General features: G+C 42.3%; 6 protein-coding genes across 7 annotated transcripts in view; 2 read left to right on the top strand and 4 right to left on the bottom strand.

Moving 5' to 3' along the window:
• Positions 1-3,875, bottom strand: part of med20 (mediator complex subunit 20) — a 6,149-nt gene extending 2,274 nt beyond the window's left edge. Inside the window, exons 1-3 of one of the 2 annotated variants that reach the window (XM_087302632.1) lie at positions 3,636-3,675; positions 2,199-2,357; positions 1,063-1,208 (exon numbers count right to left, since the gene is read on the bottom strand). Coding sequence is in view for 1 of the 2 variants with exons in the window: in NM_001003585.1 (NP_001003585.1) it covers positions 1,063-1,208; positions 3,636-3,649 (160 nt within the window). In the remaining variant the exon portion in view is untranslated. 2 annotated transcript variants of the gene reach the window in all.
• Positions 1-21,420, bottom strand: part of zgc:112334 — a gene marked incomplete at its 3' end in the record, with an annotated part of 817,035 nt that overhangs the window by 330,845 nt on the left and 464,770 nt on the right.
• The window catches only part of prkar2ab (protein kinase, cAMP-dependent, regulatory, type II, alpha, B), a 773,085-nt gene that overhangs the window by 330,843 nt on the left and 420,822 nt on the right, over positions 1-21,420 (bottom strand).
• The window catches only part of celsr2 (cadherin, EGF LAG seven-pass G-type receptor 2), a 223,612-nt gene that overhangs the window by 69,719 nt on the left and 132,473 nt on the right, over positions 1-21,420 (bottom strand). The gene's annotated exons all lie outside the window — the stretch shown is intronic.
• On the top strand, positions 4,038-10,935 carry bysl (bystin like). Its single transcript, NM_201106.1, has 7 exons — positions 4,038-4,341; positions 6,294-6,435; positions 6,858-6,996; positions 7,149-7,282; positions 8,339-8,499; positions 9,561-9,663; positions 10,478-10,935. Exons 1-7 carry the CDS (start codon positions 4,104-4,106, stop codon positions 10,827-10,829), a joined length of 1,269 nt encoding a protein of 422 aa, NP_957400.1. The 5' UTR covers positions 4,038-4,103; the 3' UTR covers positions 10,830-10,935.
• Positions 13,971-20,900, top strand: ccnd3 (cyclin D3). Its single transcript, NM_001006017.2, is given in 5 exon segments — positions 13,971-14,388; positions 16,872-17,087; positions 17,289-17,448; positions 18,772-18,914; positions 20,521-20,900. Coding segments are annotated over 5 exon segments (834 nt in total). The 5' UTR covers positions 13,971-14,166; the 3' UTR covers positions 20,614-20,900.

Genomic DNA, 21,420 nt, shown 5'->3' with positions numbered 1-21,420 from the left:
TTGTTTTATATTTAATATTGGTTTAAATGCAATCTTGTTTTATAAGTAATATCGGTTTGTAAGTAATCTCGTTTTATTTGCAATAGTGGTTTATCTCGTTTTATATGTAATTTTGTTTTAAATGCAATATTTAAAATGTAATCTCAGTTTATGTAATTTTGTTTTATTAGTAATATTGGTTTAATTGTAATCTCGTTTTGTATGTTATCGGTTTAAATGTAATCTTCTTTTATTTGTAATATTGGTTTAATTGTCATACCGGTTTATAAGTAATCTCGTTTTGTATGTTATATCGTTTTAATTGTAATATCGGCCTGTATGTAATCTTGTTTTATTTGTGATATCGGTTTAATTGCAATATCGGTGTTTATGTAATCTCATTTTCTATGTAATATCGGTTTATAGGCAATATCTGTTTACATGTAATATCGGATTAAATGCAATCTTGTTATGTAATATCGGTTTGTATGTAATCTTGTTTTATTTGCAATCTCGTTTCATATGTAATATTGGTTTGTATGTAAAATCGGTTTATTTGTAAACTTGTTTTATATGTAATATCGGTTTGTATGTGATATCCGATTATATGCAATCTCTAAAATTATGCAATCTTGTAATCATATTGCAAAAATCAAGATCTTGTAATTATAATAAACTCCTTTTTAAAATACTCGTAATCAAATTAGTTACTTTTTAATTACATGATTCCATTATGAACATTATTTTTATATATATATATATATATATATATATATATATATATATATATATATATATATATATATATATGTGTGTGTGTGTGTGTGTGTGTGTGTGTGTGTGTGCATGTGTGTTTATAATAAATATGCTGTGAATATACGTTTCTTATATTCTTTTCATTCTATGTGTGACATCAACTAAGGGTTAGCGCAAAAGTAATCTAAATGTAATTTAAAAAGTAGTCCGGATACATTACCATAAATGTGTAATCTAACTGATTTATATTACTGACTACACATTTTGTCATGTTATTTTAATCTGTAACAGAATTTGGTTTAAGTAATCCAAGAGTTGTGTTTTTACCGGTGGCATTTCCCGTAGCGTGATACGTCTCACAGTCCACCCAGAAGTTCCCCTGTTTTACGGCTCCCAGCTGCTCCAGCTTCCTGTGGAGAAGATCCACCGTCTGCTGGACGCTCTTACCCTCGGCCACTGGCACCTGACAAACACTGACACAAACACACACACATTTGAGACGTTTAATTTATTTACAATTAAAAACAGTTTCAAAATGGTAGTTTACTAAAGCAAGATCATTCTGATCAGTGTAAACATCAATAAAAATAAATAATAAAAATAATTGTGCGAGTCTGTGTGTGCATATGTGTAATGTCTGTCTATCTAGCTATATAGATAGATTGATATACTTGAGTAATTCACCTATGAAAACCAAACCCCAGGGGTCCGTTCTTCGTACATGCATTACTCAGTTATTATATAACGGATTTGGTTATTGACGATTTGACATGTTCCAGGATCGTTACGCTCTTCAAAACTCATCTGAGAGCTGTTGTCCTATCAATAGTTCTGGTAGCTCAAACCTGCTGGGGAGCAGCAGCTTGTTTCATATAAACAGGATAAGATCGGTTCAGTTCAAGCAAAGATAATCCTGAAACTATGTAACGAATTCTGATCTTTTATTACAGTAGTTATATAGTTATATACACTTGGGAAAATAGTAAATATATTTTTTAACTATATATATATATATATATAAGTTAAAATATATATAAATAAAACTTATGCAATCTGCACTCCGAAATAAAAGTACAAATACTGCCACCTGGTGGATCAAAGAGAAAATTAATGCAACCTTTTTTTATAAAGGAATAATACATTCATGCAGGTATTCGGTAATATGACTGGGATTTAATGCCTTCAAAAAAGTTGCAGACATCTTTACCAATAGTAAAATGCTTTTGTGATGCAAAATCAATTTAAACATCCTGTTAATCTTTATACCAATTAAGAAACCGGCTACTATAATACTAATATGGCGACTGTAATAAGGAAAATCTGCTCTAACAATAAAATAAATTGCTGAATACTCTTGACACATGAATGTGTAAAAAAGCCTGCAGCTCACAACAAACGTGGGAAGTTATTGCGTGTCATATTTAACAAACCGTTTACTAAGAATTTTAAATAATTTTGCTCACATGGAGAATTGAATATTGATCAGATGATGTCATTGCGCTGCTGTGCCGTCAGCCAATCGCTGCATTGCTGATCATGATTTTGGGGATGGATAGATCTGTCCTTCACAACACACGCTGATCTCAGATGTGCATCCAGACATTTTAATCTAATTCACGAACCTGTTTGAGGAACCAAATTAGCCAGAGATCAGTTATCAAGATGAACAGATCAAGGATCTGCCAAATCATCAAGATCATTTAAGCAACGTACGGACCCCAGCTCAGCATTTCTGTTTGTTGTCAAAACTGACAGCTGGAGGGGCGTGGTTATGAATGTTAGCCCCGCCCATTGCCTAAAACCAATAGTATCTGGATGCAGCCTTTGTGATGCAAGCTGAGATTGCATCTCTTAGTGATGCAATGTCGGACACAATTGAGCTAGTGAGGTCACTTTGAGGGGTGGGGTTAGGTGAGCACATTAAAGCTGCAGTCACACTAGAGCTTGCGTGTGCGAAAGTCCGCCGTACGGCGCTGCGAAAAGGGGCGGGATTAAACAAGATGATTAGGCATTAATAAAGCGAGTGATTGCTGCATGTGTTTCATTTCTGTCCAGAGAGCTCATGTTGATCCTCGATTGGTCTCCCGCAGTCAAGTGATGTGAAACTTGACACATGACCCTGCGTTTCCAGTCTGACGCATTCGCGTGTTTGAATGAAGTCTATGGTGAGAAAAGCCCAGTGTAAGCACAGCTTAAAGTATTGGATGCAGCTCAGATTGCATCTGCACCAGGTCTGCAGCAGGACCCCTCTCTCAAAAACACACCATCTGATCATTTAACTGAAAACAAACAGGAAGAGCATTTTCAGATTTCAATTAAAGACTAGAAGGGCAAACTACTGTTCTCTCAATAATATGCACAGATGAATTATTCACCACAGAACTAGCACTGTGAGCTAACAACAACAACAACAACAAGGCTAGTTTTCATTTCATGGCACTTTAATGCATTTTAAGACCCCGCAGACTCCCTGAACACTACTTAAATAAGTGCTTGTAAACTACAAAACTTGTTAAATGTTTTTTTTTATATGTTTGCAGTAAATGAAGCTGATAATCTTACACTATTTATACAAAACTTCGGGAAAACCTCGTCAAATATCCTTATATTTCATCTTAAATGTTAGTTTGAATGAACTCGTGCACCTGATAACAATAACAGGCCTCCATTGTGTTCTACACAACACTAATAACAGTTTTGTAATGTACTTTTAAGAGAGACATGTGATGTAAACATGTATAAAGCAATAAATAGACTGATGAATGAGGAGCGGAAGCCTATCCGTGCATTCAAACAGCGCTGAACGGGAGCATCAGGAGCACCAGAGAGACTCAAAACAAGCAAAACTGAAAATATTAATCATTTGAGGACAATACTATATAAACAAAAGTGTTTCTCACCACGTTACACCCATTTCTTCGAGACAAACTTCCGCAAGCCGGGGTATTTACTTCCGGATCACTCGAGTTTGCGTGAAACACGCGAAATCAGTAAAAGTAAAACACTTAAATTCGATAAAATAAAAATATTAACAATCATTAAATTCATGTAATAAAATAACATTAGCCGCGCTAAACATGAACAGAGCCGAGATCTGCTGAGCCTCGAGCGGAAGTAAACAGTGTGATGCAGCGCCGCTCTGGGATCAGTAGTTCTGCGCGCTCCAAAACAGCGCTCATCTCTCCAACTGATCTCAGAGCAGCACTACAGACAAATATCTATGTATACACACACACACTCTCAGCGCCATTGCTCTCAGACCCACGTGTGTGCAGCTCTCCGCGGCGCGTCATGTGTTCAGACGCGATTTCACACTTATAATTCCTCAGACAGACAGGCAGATAATACTAATATTGATAACCGTCATCATGCCGAAGGTGAAGAAGGCCTGGAGCGGCGGCGCGGTGCCCCTGGCCGAGCAGATCCTCCAGCAGGACTCAGTGCGCTGCAGCGGCCGGCAGAAGCAGCGTGGCCGCGGGCAGGAGGAGCAGCAGGAGTTCGTGGATGAGAAGCTGAGCCGGAGGATCCTGGAGCAGGCCCGCAGACAGCAGGAGGAGCTGCAGGACACAGCCGAGGAGGAGCGCAGGACACCGGCGACCAGACTGGGTGAATGCTGCACTCACTGACTCTCTCTCTGTCTGTCTGTGTCTGTCCTGTTTTACCGACTGTCTTTCTGTCTGTCTATCATCTGACTGACTGTGTCTGTCTGTCTCTCTGTCTGTTTATTTGTGTATCTATATGTCTGTCTATCAAACTATCCGTCAATCTGTCTGTCTATTCCTCCATCTTTCTATCCATCTGTCTATCCCTCCATCTGTCTCCGTTCGTCTGTTTCTGTCTGTCTATCCATCTTTCTGTCCATCTTTCCATCTTTGTCCATCTGTCTATCAATTTTTCTGTTCGTCTGGTCTGTCTAATCCTGTCTGTCCATCCTTCATCTCTCTTTTTCTAGCCATCTGTCTATCCATCTATCTGTCCTTCTGTCTATCCCTCCATCTGTCTATCCCTCCATCTCTGTATCCGTCCATCTTTCTATGTCTCTGTCTATCCATCTTTCTGTTTGTTTGTCTAATCTTTTGTCTGTCCCTCCGTCTGTCTATGTCTGTCTGTCTATCCATCTTTCTGTCTGTCTGTCTGTCTACCCTTCCATCTGTCTATCCATTTTTGTGTCGGTCTGTCTATCTCTGTCCATCTGTCTATCCCTCTATCTGTCTGTCGGTCTGTCCATCTTTCAATCTCCGTCAATCCCTTCGTCTATCCATCTTTGTCCGTCTGTCTATCCCTCCATCTGTCTGTCTATCTATCTTTCTGTACATCTGTCTGTCTATCCATCTTTCGTCCTTCTGTCTATCCATCTTTCTGTTCATCTGTCTATCCCTCCATCTGTATATCCATTTTTGTGTCTGTCTGTCCCTCCATCTGTTTATGTCTCTATTTGTCTGTCCGTCTGTCTATCCCTCTATCTGTCTGTCGGTCTGTCCATCTTTCAGTCCCCGTCTGTCCCTTCGTCTATCCATCTTTGTCTGTCTGTTTATTCCTCCTTCTGTCTGTCTGTCCATCTTTCTGTACATCTGTCTGTCTATCCATCTTTCGTCCTTCTGTCTATCCCTTCATCTGTCTATCCCTCTGTCTATCCATCTTTCTGTTCGTCTGTCTATCCCTCCATCTGTTTATTTCTCCATTTGTCTATCTGTCTTTTTGCCCATCTGTCTATCCCTCCATTTGTCTGTCCATCTGTCTAACCCTCTGTTTGTCTATCCTTCCATCTGTCTGTCCATCTGTCTAACCCTCTTTTTGTCTATCCCTCCATCTGTCTATCTGTCTATCCCTCTGTCTATCAATCTTTCTGTCCTCCTGTCTAACCCTCTGTCTGTCTATCCCTCCATCTGTCTAAACCTCTGTTTGTCTATCCCTCCATCTGTCTGTCTTTCTATCCCTCTGTCTATCAATCTTTCTGTCCTCCTTCTGTCTAACCCTCTGTCTGTCTATCCCTCCATCTGTCTGTCTTTCTATCCCTCTATCAATCTTTCTGTCCTCCTGTCTATCTCTTCATCTGTCTATCCCTCTGTCTATCCATCTTTCTGCCCGTCTGTCTATCCCTCCATCTGTCTGTCCATCTGTCTAACCCTCTATCTTTCTATCCCTCCATCTGTCTGTCCATCTGTGTAACCCTCTGTCTATCCATCTTTCTGTCCGTCTGTCTATATCCATCCATCCATCCAGTCATCCTTTCTTCATTCCTTGTCATTTACAAATCTCTCCTAAAAACATCTACACACTCTTCTCCTGTTCAGTCCACTAGGGGGCGATCTAATATGCGCGCATAACTGACGTGTATTACAGATCGCCCCGCAGATGACAAGCAGGACATTTTCCGAAAACGGGGATGATGTGATGAAGGCTTGTTTACTGAAATCACGTGACCTCGCCAATTTGATCTGCACTCTGAACCACTGATCCAAAACCAAAAGATTCGTGACCTATTGGAAGCTTGCCTTGTGTTTGTCTGAACTCTTGCTTAAATTGTGTGTGTGTGTGTGTGTGTGTGTGTGTGTCAGGGCCGGTGTCTCAGGATGGAGACTCTGATGAGGAATGGCCGGCTCTGGGTGAAGCCATAGACGAGGTGGAGCCAGAGGTGGAGGTGGACCCGGAGGACGAGCAAGCCATACAGATGTTCATGAGCAAAAACCCGCCGATGCGGTGAGTGTGTGCGTGTAGGAATGCCTGAACCGGCAATTTCGAGTTTTTGTAGTTCCTGCTTGGTAATATTGTCTCTAATGACACAAGAAGTTGGACATCGGATCTCAGGAAGAGCCCAGACTTCAGCGAGATGCGTCATTTAACATCACTTTCACTTCACAGGTGATGGCTAGCTCTGCCTTAGTGCACTTAGCACAGGCACCGCGGAGCTAGCTAATGTGAAATGTATTTATTATAGCGCTGCGCTCGGGACGCAGTCGGAGGTGGGAGTTTCAGCTGTGAAATGGGTCGCTTCTGACCTCACTGCCTTCCAGTGAATCAAGCATCACAGTCACGTTTGGAGCATCACTGCTGTGTGTGTGTGTGCGTGTCTGTATGTATGTGTGTTTCTGGAGCATCACTGATGTGTGTGTGTCCCACAGACGCACACTGGCCGACATCATCATGGAGAAGATCACGGAGAAGCAGACGGAGGTGGGGACGGTGTTGTCGGAAGTGTCGGGTCACGCGATGCCTCAGATGGACCCGCGAGTGGTGGAGGTGTACAGAGGGGTCAGCAAGGTCAGCCCACCATCCCATAATATCAGCACACCTGTCACCATACCATATCAGTCCAGTCCAGTCCAGTCCAGTCCATGAGATGCGACCGTGACGAGCGCAATGTTTAACAGAAGCGTTGATCTCACTGATGCTGAGTTTGTGGTTCTCCGCAGGTTCTGTCGAAGTACCGCAGTGGGAAACTGCCCAAAGCCTTTAAGATCATCCCGGCTCTGTCCAACTGGGAGCAGGTGCTGTACCTGACAGAGCCCGAGACCTGGAGCGCCGCCGCCATGTACCAGGCCACTAGGTCAGAGGTCATGCTCTGGGGTCATAGGTTATGCTTAAGGGCTACACTGAGAGGTCATAGGTTATGCTTATGAGCTACAATCAGAGGTCAAGGGTCAAGTGTCACTCTGCAGTCATGTGCAGAGGTCATGTTCAAGGGTCAGGCATGATGCTCAAGGGTCACATTCTGGCGTCACTCATAAGGGTCAGGTGTCATGTTCTGGTGTCACACTCAGAGGTCAAGGGTCCGGTGTCACACTCTAGATCACAGTCAAAGAGGTCACATTCTGCGGTCATGCTCAAGGGTCACAATCAAAGGTCATGCTTGGGGGTCAAGGGTCAGATGTCAGTCTGGATCACAGTAAAGGGGTCACATTTGGAGGTCCTGCTTGGGTTAGGGGTCACATTCTGGGGTTACACTCAAAGGTCAAGGATCAGTCAAGCTCAGGGGACATGAAGGTCATGCTCAGGGGGAACTCGGGTCAAAGGTCAGGCATTAAAGGTCATTCTCAGGGGTTAAGGGTCAGGCATCTTACTCTGAAGTCCTGCTCAGGGGTCACGTTCAGATATTATACTCGGGGGTCAAGGATCAGGCAGAGGTTCTTAGGGGTTCAGGGTCATGCTCAGGGGGGCACTCGGGTCAAAGGTCAGGCATTACACTCAGAGGTCAATTTCGTGTTTGGGCTCAAGCTCACAGACACAGAGGTCATGCTCAGGGAGTCACGCTCTGGGGTCAGGCATTACACACAGAGGCCCTGTTCAGAGCTCACGTTCAGATATCAAACTCAGGAGTCAAGGATCAGGGTCCATGTTCCGGGGTTACAGGTTGCTCTTTGGGGTAAGGTGTATGCTCGGGGTCAAGGGTCACACTCGTGCACTCAAGGGTCGCACTCTGAGGTCAGGGGTCACACTCAGAGGTCATGCTCAAGGCTCAAACTTAATGGTCACAGTCAGGAGTTATTCGGCAGACATTTCTATGCAAATAGACTTGGAATGACTTACAAGGTCGTGCTCTGGGGTCAGGGGTCATGAGCTGCTGCGTGCTGATTGGCTGACGGTGTGTGTGTGTGTGTTGCAGGATTTTCTCCTCGAACCTGAAGGAGCGAATGGCCCAGCGCTTCTACAATCTGGTGCTGCTGCCCAGAATCAGAGACGACATCGCGGAGTACAAGCGGCTCAACTTCCACCTGTACAGCGCTCTGAAGAAGGCCCTGTTCAAACCCGCAGCCTGGTTCAAAGGTCAGCTCATTCACCATCTTCATCATCATCAACTGTGGGCTTCTGTGCAGAGAGTAGAGCACAAGATCTGCAGTGTGTTTACTATCAGAAGTGACGGTAATAGCCTGAGAGGGGTCTGGCTGCAGACCTAGTGCAGTGCAATCTGGGCTGCATCCAATGCTTTTTAATGGGCTTACCTAACCCTACCCGTCACAGTGACGTCACTAGCTCCATTTGAGTGCATTGTGTCTGACATTGCATCGCTGAGTGATGCAGTCTCAGCTTATATCATAAAGGCTGCATCCAGATACTATTGAAAAGCCTCTGTGTGTGTGCATTTACTGTAAGTGAACACTAGAGTGTGCAGTGTGAATCCTGGAGTAGTTCTTATTTATTTACTTTATTGAAGAACATTTATTTTCCACACATTTGTTTTCTCACGTAAATCTAAACGAAGTCCGATATTTGGCCAATTGGATTTGTTTTGAAACACTGATTGGTTTTGTTTGTTTGTGTGTTTTGTTTTCAATAGCTGAACACTTAACAGAAAGGCATTAATAACTTAATTTACACCAAAAGACTGATAACAGTCCATTTACATTCACAATATATCCACATTTATAATAGTAATAATCATACTAATATATAAAATAAAATCAATAGATAAAACACACACACAATAAGAGAAATAAAGAGAAATAAGTAGTAGAAGGGGTTGAAGATCTCAAAATATGAATCCAAAATCCTCTACTTAACTTATATATATATATAATCTACTTAACTTATATATATATATATAAATATATATATATATATATATATATATATATATATATATATATATATATATATATATATATATATATATATATATATATATATATTATATATATATATATATATATATATATATATATATATATATATATATATATATATATATATATATGTGTGTATATGTCATATCTCATAACATCCTATTTTAAAAGGTGCTATGCAAGTCTTATTGGATAAGTGTCTGCCAAATGCATAAGTGTAAATTAAGCTTGTGTGTGTGTGTGTGTGTGTGTGTGTGTGTTCAGGGATCCTGCTCCCGCTCTGTGAGTCCGGCTCGTGTACACTGAGGGAAGCCATCATCATCGGCAGCATCATCACCAAATGCTCCATCCCCGTGCTGCACTCCAGGTCAGACTCGTCTATTTACTGTTTATCACCCTGTTTCAGCGTCACCGAGCATATGCTCAGAAACAGCTGAGAAAAGCACGTCTCTCAAACATGTTTACCAACTCCAGAGTGATCTCAGAGCTCATTCAGCCTGAGCTGAGCCTCACTATAACATCTGAAAACCGAAAGAGCGGACAAATGCAGGCCTCCTTTCAGTACCTCAATACATTTTCAAAACTTTATATATGGTGGCTAGCACTGTGGCCTCACAGCACTCAGGTCTCTGGTTTGAGTCCCGGCTAGGTTGGTGTTTGCATGTTCTCCCCGTGTTGGTGTGAGTTACAGCCCAAACACATGCGCTATAGGGGGATTAAAATTGAACTAAAACTGGCCGTAGTGTGTGTGAGTGTAGGAATGAGTGTGTATGGGTGTTTCCCACTAATGGGTTGCATTTGAAAGGGCATCCGCTGGGTAAATCATATGCTGGATAAGTTGGCGGTTCATTCCGCTGCGGTGACCCCTGTTAAATAAACAGACTAAACCTTAGAATCTCTGCATTCTTCATCTGTCACTGACTGCTGTTTATCTGAAGACATATGTAGGAATGGTGGGCGGGGAGAAGTGGCTCATTTGCATTTAAAGGCAGAGTCTACAAAAACAGCTACACCTTCCTTTCATATGGGCATTTTCAGCAGGGTTCAATAAATGATCTGATAGGTATTTTGAGCTGAAACTTTACAGAGACACCAAAGACTCATCCTACATTTTGAAATAGGAGCCCTTTAAGTTCCGTCATTAAATATAACGTAACGGTTTGTTTGTGTGTTCTGTTTAGCGCTGCGATGCTGAAGCTGGCCGAGATGGAGTATAACGGAGCCAACAGTATTTTCCTGCGTCTGATGCTGGATAAGAAGTACGCTCTGCCGTTCCGCGTGCTGGACGCGTTAGTCGCACACTTTCTGTCGTTCCGCACGGACAAACGGATCCTGCCGGTGCTGTGGCATCAGAGCCTGCTGACGCTGGTGCAGCGCTATAAAGCAGACCTGTCCTCCGAGCAGAAGGAGGCGCTGTTGGAGCTGCTGAAGGCCCACACACACCCGCAGATCTCCAGCGAGATACGCAGAGAACTGCAGAGCGCCGAGCCTCGAGACCTGGAGGACGCCACGCCGGCCATGAGCCTCGACTGACGGACTAACATGAGATTTGACAGTGCAGTGTGTGTCGCAGTCATGTTTCTGGACTGATTGGGTTATTCTGGTATTACATCAGGTCATTAAATTGTGTTATACTACAGCTCTGTCCAGTGCTTGCTTCTGATTGGCTGATCTGCAGTCTATGGGGTGGCGTTATTGTCAGGTAAAAGCACAGCTGAAGTAGCTCCGGCAGGTTTTGTGCGCATTACAGCTATATATCCCTACACTGAATTTGGGTTGGGTCGATAGACGATACCATCATCCATTGCTGATAGCCGATAGACATCAAGATCCTCCGCCATGACCTCGTCGCAGCAGCAACCTGTTCACGAAAAATACACACTTAGACCCCGTTGACACTAATACATCTTAGTTTTATAGTTCTCACTATAGATGTTAAAGGTTATATTTAATAATCTCGTCTCTATCTTACGACTCTTCAGTCTAATGGGTAAACAAAGAGCATGCGGGTCAGCTAGATGAAATAGTTGGCTACAAATGATTAATTCCTTCCGAATTAATTATTTATTCATATATAATTAATTCAACGCCTCCTACGATGATGATGCCATCGTCCATCGCGATGTTTCATATTAGACATTGAACAATGCCAAATTGGTGGACGTCGCCCAACCCTACACTGAATGATAAGAGTTATATCACAGCTACAACACTCATTATTCATTACGTACACACAAACTCTAAATCGTTTCGTTTTATTCCAGCAAATTTAAATTAAATGTTATATTTGTGTTCATGATCAGTGAAACTGAATTTTGAACATGAACAGATTCATTATAGTTTTGGTGCTATGCATGAGGAACTGATTACCCGGCGCCAGCTTTAAGCTAAAAATCGTAAACGTTTTATGCGTCATTTTTTTTACATTTCATTTATGCATAATTGCATGCTTTTGGGGCCTAAAAATGCATTTCAAACAGCTAGTTACTGAAAGTGAACGAATGCAGGAGTCTGGTGTTTATTTGTGTTGTGAAAGCGTGTTTATTGTAAATGTCACAGCGCCATCTACTGGCCTACTACATTGCAGTATTTTTAATGCAATGTTTGATACCGCACGGCGAATGAGAGAAAAACCCTCCGCATTTCCCGGAAACTTAGATGCACACGGCAGGTAGCGTCAGAAAGCCGCGTGTGTAATTCCGGTCACAAAATGCGGTGAAAACCCTACACGAGGTTAAAGTTTGGTTGTGGTGCTAACATGTTTACACTCGGTGCAATAGTTAACTTAGTTCGATACGAACAATCTGAATAAACAAAGAGCACTGGTCGCTCACTAACCAAATCTGTAGAGACAGGACAATCACCAGCAACTAGAGCCGCGTCTTTATTAAGAGGAGACGAGCAGCGAATCCGGATCTCAGCGTTTGCAGATGAGAACAGCTCTCAGGTAAACAATAATCCTCCTTAGACACGTAAGTTATTGTTGTCGAGCGTCGCGTACACTGTTAATCCACACGTGACTCCAGCTGAGCTCTCACAGAGAGAAAATGAAAACAAAACTTCACTGGAGCAAACTATAAAAGCAACACTTCACGCTTGTTTTGCCAACACAACGTGGCGTCTCTGCCATCTAAACACTGTGACAGTAATGAATATTAATGAAGTTGCACAATAGAGCGCGCTGATTGGTTTGAACCAAGCTTTACTCATGCATTAATGCAGCACACTGTAAGATGTAATAAGACTCACTCTGGCACAGGCGTCCAGTCTACACGCTGGAATACACGCTATTATGTCATGACCGTGACGCAGCTTCAAAAATTCGTTTCAAACCGGAAGTACGAATTTGCCTGAAATAACGCAAAAACAACCAATTTACACTTTTTAGTGAGATATAGGTGTCCTAATAGTGTTTATAGCAGTGTGGGACACATATACCACTGTCAACAGCTCAACACGTGTTCTGGTGTTTCGTGACTTTTTAAAAACACAAACACTACTGTGTTTAAAAATTATGTGACAACATTAATTTTAAAGAGGTTAAATTAGGGACGTCGCCAGACCCCATTCACAAGTGCCCCAGTAAATGATACGATTTACTTTATATGCAGGTGTATTTATCAAGAGTGGTAAACCTGGAATATAGACGTTATTCTGTATGTGCAATCGAACTAACACTGGTGAAAGTAATGTCGTTTAATCAAAAAGCGAACTGATGCATGCGTGCTGAAAACTCTACTTGCGTGCTCCACGCACCTCTCCTTGCTCTGCGAGTCCCGGATGTTGACATGTATGCTGAAAGTATTCGCCGCACATGCGTTGTGAAACCGGCATCAAAGCCGTCAATGCTGTCAATGCAAGAGTTGTCGGCACGCTGTGAGTTTTGCAAGTTGACAAAACTAAAGTTTAAATGGTAATCTGATGACGATGATCCTATTTTAACAGCATGGCTCTTGATATTTTTTCACATGAAGCAGAAAGGAGGGATGATGAAACTTACTAAACCTGATGTGTCGAGAGACAACATAATTCTGTAAAACGTCTTTTTTGTATTGTATAGTATTTCATTCTACTAAAATTAATATTCATACAAATATTTTTTAAATGATCTTAGCATATCTCTCCAATTTTGTCTTTACCATTTTTTCCAGCTATTAATGATTGATTTCTTTTATTAATTTTGAATAATAATTGTATTATAATAATAACATGTATTTAATAAATATATTTATTCATAATTATCAAATATTTTTTGTATTATTAAATAAAATAAAAAAACGATATGGGTGTGTTTGAGGGGGCCGTGCCCAGTAGAGTGTTGTCTTGCAATTAACAACAACTGGAGGAATTCATTATTGGTAAAAACACATCTGTACATGTGTATTTTTCTCATTTGTAATAATCCTGAAGTTAACGTGACAATTTTATTTATTTGACCATCTCACCCAACAAACTAAACTTTTCCACGAGGATTGTTTTTTATCTAGGACCTCTTTGTAGTTTTGTCTTTTTTATTATTTTTTGTCAAACTAACTTAATTTGATCACACGCGAGTTTTATTAATTTTTCTTAATTATGAGGACAAACAGTTCAGAATTAATAAGACAAGACAGATGTAGTAACAAAATAAATTACGTAAATTATTTTTAATTAAGGCGCGAAGTGACGTCACATGGTTCGTTCGGTCTCTCGTGAGCGCGGGCACGAGGCTCGCTTCTGTTCGCTACGATGCGTCGCTGAATTACCGAATAAAACATGCAAATCCACGTATGAATTCCGGTTAACGTGGTGTAACAGAGTGTAAGTGGGTTGAGCGCTAATTGAACACAACCTCGCGTCGCACTTGTGACTGACTGTGGAGTATTTGGTGATGGAGTTGTTCTGTCACGAGCGCGCCGATCTGAACTCGAGTTCCCCGGTGAAGAGCGCGCCGATTCGGGCCTTCAGAGACGCGGTTCTAACCCGGGACACCCGAGTCCTACAGAACCTGCTGAGCCTGGAGAAGCCGAACATCAGCGGAAAACACATAGCCGGCGCCGAGAGCGAAGAGCTGCTGCGCATGCGCAAGATCCTCACCGGCTGGATGCTGCAGGTGAGAACAGCGTTTAAAGGGACAGTTCACCCAAAAAAATGAGAAGTATACTGTTTTGTGAAGAATATAAATCATTTAAGTGCGTAACAGAAGAGTTTGCAAACTTTGAGACAAACTACTTCCTCATTAATGGACCGTTATGTTGCTGTTATGAGACGTGTTAAACATGTCTCTATAGAAGTTCACGTTGTTGCAGTAGATGAAATGTAACACAGACGACATGATTTAAATATGTACCAGTTGGCTAAATACTAATTAATAGTCATAATTAATCAATCACTTCATCGTCATCACTTGACGAGTTGACGGTTGATCTTGTGCGTCCGCCATCTTTGTAGTTTGTTTAAACTTTTACATTTGTAGTTCTAATCAAATGCACGTCCAATGTACAATATATTATGGGTAAAACTAGTGGTTTGAGTACAGAAGCTTCTACGTTTCACACTTTGGAAATAGTTGTAATACTATCCTACTAATAATGCTATCTTCAAGTGCTGTTTAGAAAGGATGGTATAGGAATTGGGACGCAGCACTAATCGATAGCCGTGACTCCTGACGACTGAGCTCTTGTGAAGTGAATCGATCGCACCGTATAAGAAACTGAACATTACTGACAATATTATTTTGCTGCTCAAACAGATCTCGGTAAATGTAGTCAGGTCGCTTTATTGACATTAGTGGGTGATGCAATCCAACAGTATGTGGATGCAGCCTTTATGACTCAAGCTGAGATTGCATTACTCAGAGATGCAATGTCAGACACAATGCACTCAATGGAGCTAGTGACGTCACTGTGAGGGTGGGGTTAGGTAAGCGATTTAAAAAGCATTGGCTGCAGCTCAGATTGCATCTGCACCAGGTCTGCATCCAGACCCCTCTCACGCAATCGCCAGAATCTATCAACAAACTGCGCAAAACTGGAATATGGCAGAAAACATTTGTGAAAAGTTAGCGTTGGGCAAAGATTTATCTGTGTGTATTTATTATGTATATATAGATACACACATGCATGTGTATATTTGAGAAAAGGTTTATCTATATTTTGAGATGTAGTATACAATCACCGGCCACTTTATTAGGTACACCTTACTAGTAACGGGGTTTGACCACTTTTGCTTTCAGATCTGCTTTAATCCTTGGTGTTGTAGATTCATCAAGCTACTGGAAATATTCCTCAGAGATTTTGCTCCATATTGTCATGATAGCATCACACAGTTGCTGCAGATTTGTCGGCTGCACATCCATGATGCCAATCTCCCGTTCCACCACATCCCAAAGCTGCTCTATTGGATTGAGCTCTGGTGACTGTGGAGGCCATTTGAGTACAGTGAACTCATCGTCATGTTCACCAGTCTGAGATGATTGAGCTTTATGACATGCTGCGTTATCCTGCTGGAAGTAGCCATCAGAAGATGGAGACACTGTGCTCATAAAGGGATGGACATGGTCAGCAGCAATACTCAGGTAGACTGTGGCGTTGATGCTCAATTGGTACTAATGGACCCAAAGAAAATCTCCCCCACACCATTACACCACCACCACCAGCCTGAACCGCTGATACAAGGCAGGATGATCCATGCTTTCATGTTGTTGAGGCCAAATTGTGAGGCGAGCATCTGAATGTGTCAGCAGAAATGGAGACTCATCAGAGCAGCAACGTTTCTCCAATCTTCTATTGTCCAGTTTTGGTGAGTCTGTGTGAATTGTAGCCTCAGTTTCCTGTTCTTGGCTGACAGGAGCGGCACCCGGTGTGCTCTTCTGCTGCTGTAGCCCATCCGCCTCAAGGTTGGACGTGTTGTGTGTTCAGAGATGCTCTTCTGCAGAGCTCGGTTGTAACGAGTGCTTATTTGAGTTACTGTTGCCTTTCTATCAGCTGGAACCAGTCTGGCCATTCTCCTCTGACCTCTGGCCTCATCAACAAGGCATTTGCGCCCACAGAACTGCCGCTCACTTGAGATTTCCTCTTTGTCGGAGCATTCTCTATAAAGACTAGAGATGGTTGTGCGTGAAAATCCCAGTAGATCAGCAGTTTCTGAAATACTCAGAGCAGCCCGTCTGGCAGCAACAACCATGCCACGATCAGAGTCTCTTAAGTCCCCTTTCTTCCCCATTCTGATGCTCGCTTTAAACTGCAGCAGATCGTCTTGACCATGTCTACATGCTGCTGCCCTGATTAGAAATCTGCGTTAACGAGCTGTTGGACAGGTGTACCTAATAAAGTGGCCGGTAAAATAGATTTAAATATTTATGCCAAAAAACAAGTTTGTATAGTTTTGTTTTAATGTGTGTGTGTGTGTGTGTGTGTGTGTGTGTGTGTGTGTGTTACATGTTTATAATACACATCTTAACATTTATTTAGGCTGTCATTAATGGCGATTCCTCTGTTCCCAGCATTAATGTTTTCAGCTTTATTCCAGTTTAGCGCATGAGTCTAATGTTTGTACAGAAATAAAGTGTGTATTTGACTCTGATTGGTCCGTCAGGTGTGTGAGGAGCAGAAGTGCGAGGAGGAGGTGTTTCCTCTGGCCGTTCATTACCTGGACAGGTACATGTCCCAGAGTGCCGTGCGGCCGTGTCATCTGCAGCTGCTGGGCTCCGTCTGCATGTTTCTGGCCTCCAAACTGCGGGAGACTGTTCCTCTGAGCGCTGAAACACTGAGCATCTACACTGACCACGCCTGCAGCGTCTCCGAGATACTGGTGACAACACACACACACACATATACACACAAACATACACCGATACACAGACAGACAGAAAGACACACACATTCTAACTTGAATCGCATAAACTGATTATGCATGTGCTTTATGAAGAGGCTGTGTCTGTGTGTGTGTGTGTCATTCTTTCTTTTTTGTGTGTGTTTGTGTGTATGTTTATCTGTGTGTGTGTGTGTGCAGCAGTGGGAGGTGCTGTTGGTGTCACATCTCCAATGGGATCTGGCCTCAGTGCTGCCCTCTGACTTCCTGGAGCTGATCCTGCAGGCGCTGCCCATCCCTGCACAGGACCACAGCAGCGTGCGCAGACACACACACTGCTACATCGCCCTCACGGCTACAGGTACACACACACACACACACAATAAACACATGCACATCCACACACACACTACTACATTGCCCTCTTGTCCACAGGCACACATACACATACTTGTACTGGTCTATTGTGTGTGTGTGTGTGTGTGTGTGTGTGTGTGTCAGCAGGTTTGTGTTGATCCGCTCATTGTTAGAGTATCAGCAGTGCATTATGGGCCGGGTGTGTCAGACGAGCTTTTGTCCACCGCTGCTCCACTTTCAGAAAACCGTCCAGCCTGACATTCAGCTCAGAACTGACCCTCTGAAAGCCCCGCCCACTCAGTTACTGTCGCTATGTTACAAAAACATTCTTCCCAGAACTGACCCTCTGAAAGCCACGCCCACTCGGTTACTATCGCTAAGCTACAAAAACATTCAGCCCGGAACTGACCCTCTGAAAGCCACGCCTACTCAGTTACTGTCGCTAAGTTACAAAAACAATCAGCCCGGAACTGACCCTCTGAAAGCCACGCCCACTCAGTTACTGTCGCTAAGTTACAAAAACATTCAGCCTGGAACTGACCCTCTGAAAGCCACGCCCACTCAGTTACTGTCGCTAAGTTACAAAAACATTCAGCCTGGAACTGACCCTCTGAAAGCCACGCCCACTCGGTTACTGTCGCTAAGTTACAAAAACATTCAGCCTGGAACTGACCCTCTGAAAGCCACGCCCACTCAGTTACTGCCGCTACCCTCTGAACGCCTCGCCCACTTGGTTACCGTCATTAAGCTTCAAACCTGATTACTGTTGCTATACTACAAAAATATTTAGTCTGGAACTGACCCTCTGAAAGCCCCGCCCACTCAGTTACTGTCGCCATGATACAAAAACATTCTTCTTGAAACTGACCCTCTGAAAGCCCCACCCACTCGGTTACTGTTGCTAATCTACAAAATCATTCTTTCCGGAACTGACCCTCTGAAAGCCCCGCCCACTCGGTTACTGTTGCTAATCTACAAAATCATTCTTTCCGGAACTGACCCTCTGAAAGCCCCGCCCACTCAGTTACTGTCGCTAAGTGACAAAAACATTCTTCCCGGAACTGACCCTCTGAAAGCCCCGCCCACTCGGTTACTGTCGCTAAGCTACAAAAACATTCAGCCTGGAACTGACCCTCTGAAAGCCACGCCCACTCAGTTACTGTCGCTAAGCTACAAAAACATTCAGCCTGGAACTGACCCTCTGAAAGCCCCGCCCACTCAGTTACTGTCGCTAAGCTATAAATTAATCGCAGAATCCCACAGGAGCTAACCTGATTGAGAATCATGGAGAATAACGGTGTTCATCATTGATGTGTTTGTGTGTCAGAGCTGAAGTTCTCGTTCTTCCGCCCGTCCGTCGTGGCCTGTTCCTGTGTGACGGCAGCGCTGCTTAGACTGAAGCTCCTGCAGGACACTGTTAGCGCCGAGCAGATGCTACAGATGCTAAGCAACATGCTGGATATGGACAAGGTGAGGTCGCAGATGTTAACACACTCTTAGCAACATGCTAAATAAGCAAGCAGTGTTACGATATATTAACATTGTGCTAGGACAATGCTATTTAATGTTAGCAACACACTAAAACAAAAATAGCTTAGCAACATGTTTAAAATATGTTGGCAAAATGCTGAAAATGCAAACAAATTGTTAAAACATGCAATACTTGCTAATTTGTTAGCAACATATAAAATCTGTTAACAATGTATATAGTGTTAAAGCAGCAACATGCTAATCATGCTAAATAGATGCTAAAACATACAGACCATGTTAGTAAAATATTTAAAATGTGTTAGCAACATGCTAAACATGCAAAATGTGTTAAAACCAACTAATGCTAGCATGCTAAAACTTAGAAAAACATAGTCAACATTTAAAATGTTTAAAATGTTAGCATAATGTTACAACACTAGAAACAGCAGCATGTTAATTAAGCAAGCTGTGTTACAATATAGTAATGCTAGTAACAATAGCCCAGCAAAATGCAAGAATTGTGCTAAAACAAAGGCGACTTGCTAATAATACTAAACAGATGCTAAAACATGCTAGCAAAATCATCTAAACAGCATACTAATTCATGCTAACATGCTAAAATGTTGAGAAACATGCTATTTAAAATGTGTTAGCAACATGTAAGCATAGCGTTAAAAGACTAGAAACACAAAACATGTTAGCAACATGCTAAACAAACAAGCAGTGTTACGATATATTAACATTGTGCTAGAATCGTGCTAATTAATGTTAGCAGCATGTTAAAACAAAATATAGCTTAGCAACATGTTTAAAATGTGTTAGCAAAATGTTGTAAATGCAAACACAATGTTAGAACACTAACATGGTAAAAATGAGCTAGCGACATATAAAACATGTTAGCAACATTAGAAAGAAATGCTAGCAGTGTCTTAAACCTGTTTGAGTTGTGTGAAAACATACTAGCAATATACAATAACCATGCTAATTTATCCCAACAACATGCTAAAAGGCAAATACACTAACAGCTAAATGCTAAACATGCTAAAATGCTAGCAAAAACATGTGAAATATGTTGACAATAATTATCTTAGGAAGTATAATATTAAAACATGTGAGAAATAAACTAGCAAACAAATAAAGCCTGTTAACAGCATGCTAAACATGCTTGCAATCAGTGTTAAACCTGATTAGCAACCTTAGAAACATGCTAGCAACAAGCAAATTCATCCCACTATATTATTTTCGGCTTAATCTCTTTGTTAATCAGAGGTCGCCACAGTGGAATGAACCGCCAACTATTCCAGCATATGTTTTACACCCATACACACTCATTTACACAGACTCATATACCACTACCAATTTAGCTTACCCAATTCAACACGGGGAGAACATGCAAACTCCACACAGAAACACCAACTGACCCAGCCGGGACTCGAACCAGAGACCTTCTTGCTGTGAGGCCACAGTGCTAACCACTGCGCCAGAAATAAACTAGCAAAAAATAAAGCCTGACTTCAGACTGTGTATATATATTATATATGTGTATATTGCAAGAAGCAACCGCTGTTCTGTTCTGTAGTAAGGTGTGTGTGTGTGTGTGTCGCAGGCGTCTCTGCATGTGTGTTTCTCAGCGCTGGAGCAGATGATCGAGCAGACGCTGCCGGCTCCACCTGTGCAGACGCAGGACGTCCCGCTGTGATGCGAACAGGTTTCAGAGCCCTCACACCTGCGCGATCACGCTCGCCTTTCTGTTTGCGTTTGAGCATGTTCACTTTAATATGGCAGATGTTCTGCACCAGAGCAAATGTTTACCCACAAACCTTTGTCCTGTCAAACACACACACACACACACACACACACAGACGGGAATCATTTAAACCCCCCACTGAGAGAGGAGTGTACGTTACTGATAGACTCTCCTGAAGATCAACTGTGTGAACAATAATAAAGAGTCCAGATGAGGACTGAAGCGTGCTGCTTTACTCACACATTTACATCTGCTCTGCAGGATTTGCCTTTCTAATTCAGTGCACAACTCGCCGCAGCTCTGCTTCAACACACTCCCCTGTTTAATTGGGGGTTTAATTAGGGGTAAAGCTGAACAGTGCAGAGCTGCGGCCCTCCAGGAGCTGAGTTTGACACCTGTGCTGTACAGCAGGGCTGTTCAATTAGCTGGTCATGGGGGGCAGTTCATGAAGACCATCCCAAATGAGGGGTTGGAATATGAGTGATGATACAGCTGCATATAAGAGCTCACATGCTGTATTTTTGCTCCTTAAGACACCCACGTTTGCTTTTTTTACATTAAAATATTAATATATTGTATTTTGAAGCTACAAAACATCACTGCAGTGTACAATAGACTTAATTTTTTTACACACATTCAAATGTTGTATTTCAGAGCAGAACAGAAGCAGAGCAGTGCTGGAGTATGTTGTGTTTTGAACTGCGTAACACTTATAGATGCAACGATTATAGATTTTGGTTACGATTATAGAGTCTGGAG

This window comes from Danio rerio, chromosome 22, assembly GCF_052040795.2.
Source record: "Danio rerio strain M-AB ecotype USA chromosome 22, GRCz13ab, whole genome shotgun sequence".
In the NCBI taxonomy this organism is placed as follows: Eukaryota; Metazoa; Chordata; class Actinopteri; order Cypriniformes; family Danionidae; genus Danio; species Danio rerio.
The sequence above is the reverse complement of the archived record's forward strand: the minus strand, read 5'-3'. Positions and strand labels throughout refer to the sequence as shown.

Bases quoted from the DNA above. Each gene is read 5' to 3' on its own strand.
- bysl (NM_201106.1), top strand. From the start codon at position 4,104: ATGCCGAAGGTGAAGAAGGCCTGGAGCGGCGGCGCGGTGCCCCTGGCC. The intron at 4,342-6,293 runs GTGAATGCTGCA...TGTGTGTGTCAG, and splicing joins GACACCGGCGACCAGACTGG to GGCCGGTGTCTCAGGATGGA. The intron at 9,664-10,477 runs GTCAGACTCGTC...TGTTCTGTTTAG, and splicing joins ATCCCCGTGCTGCACTCCAG to CGCTGCGATGCTGAAGCTGG.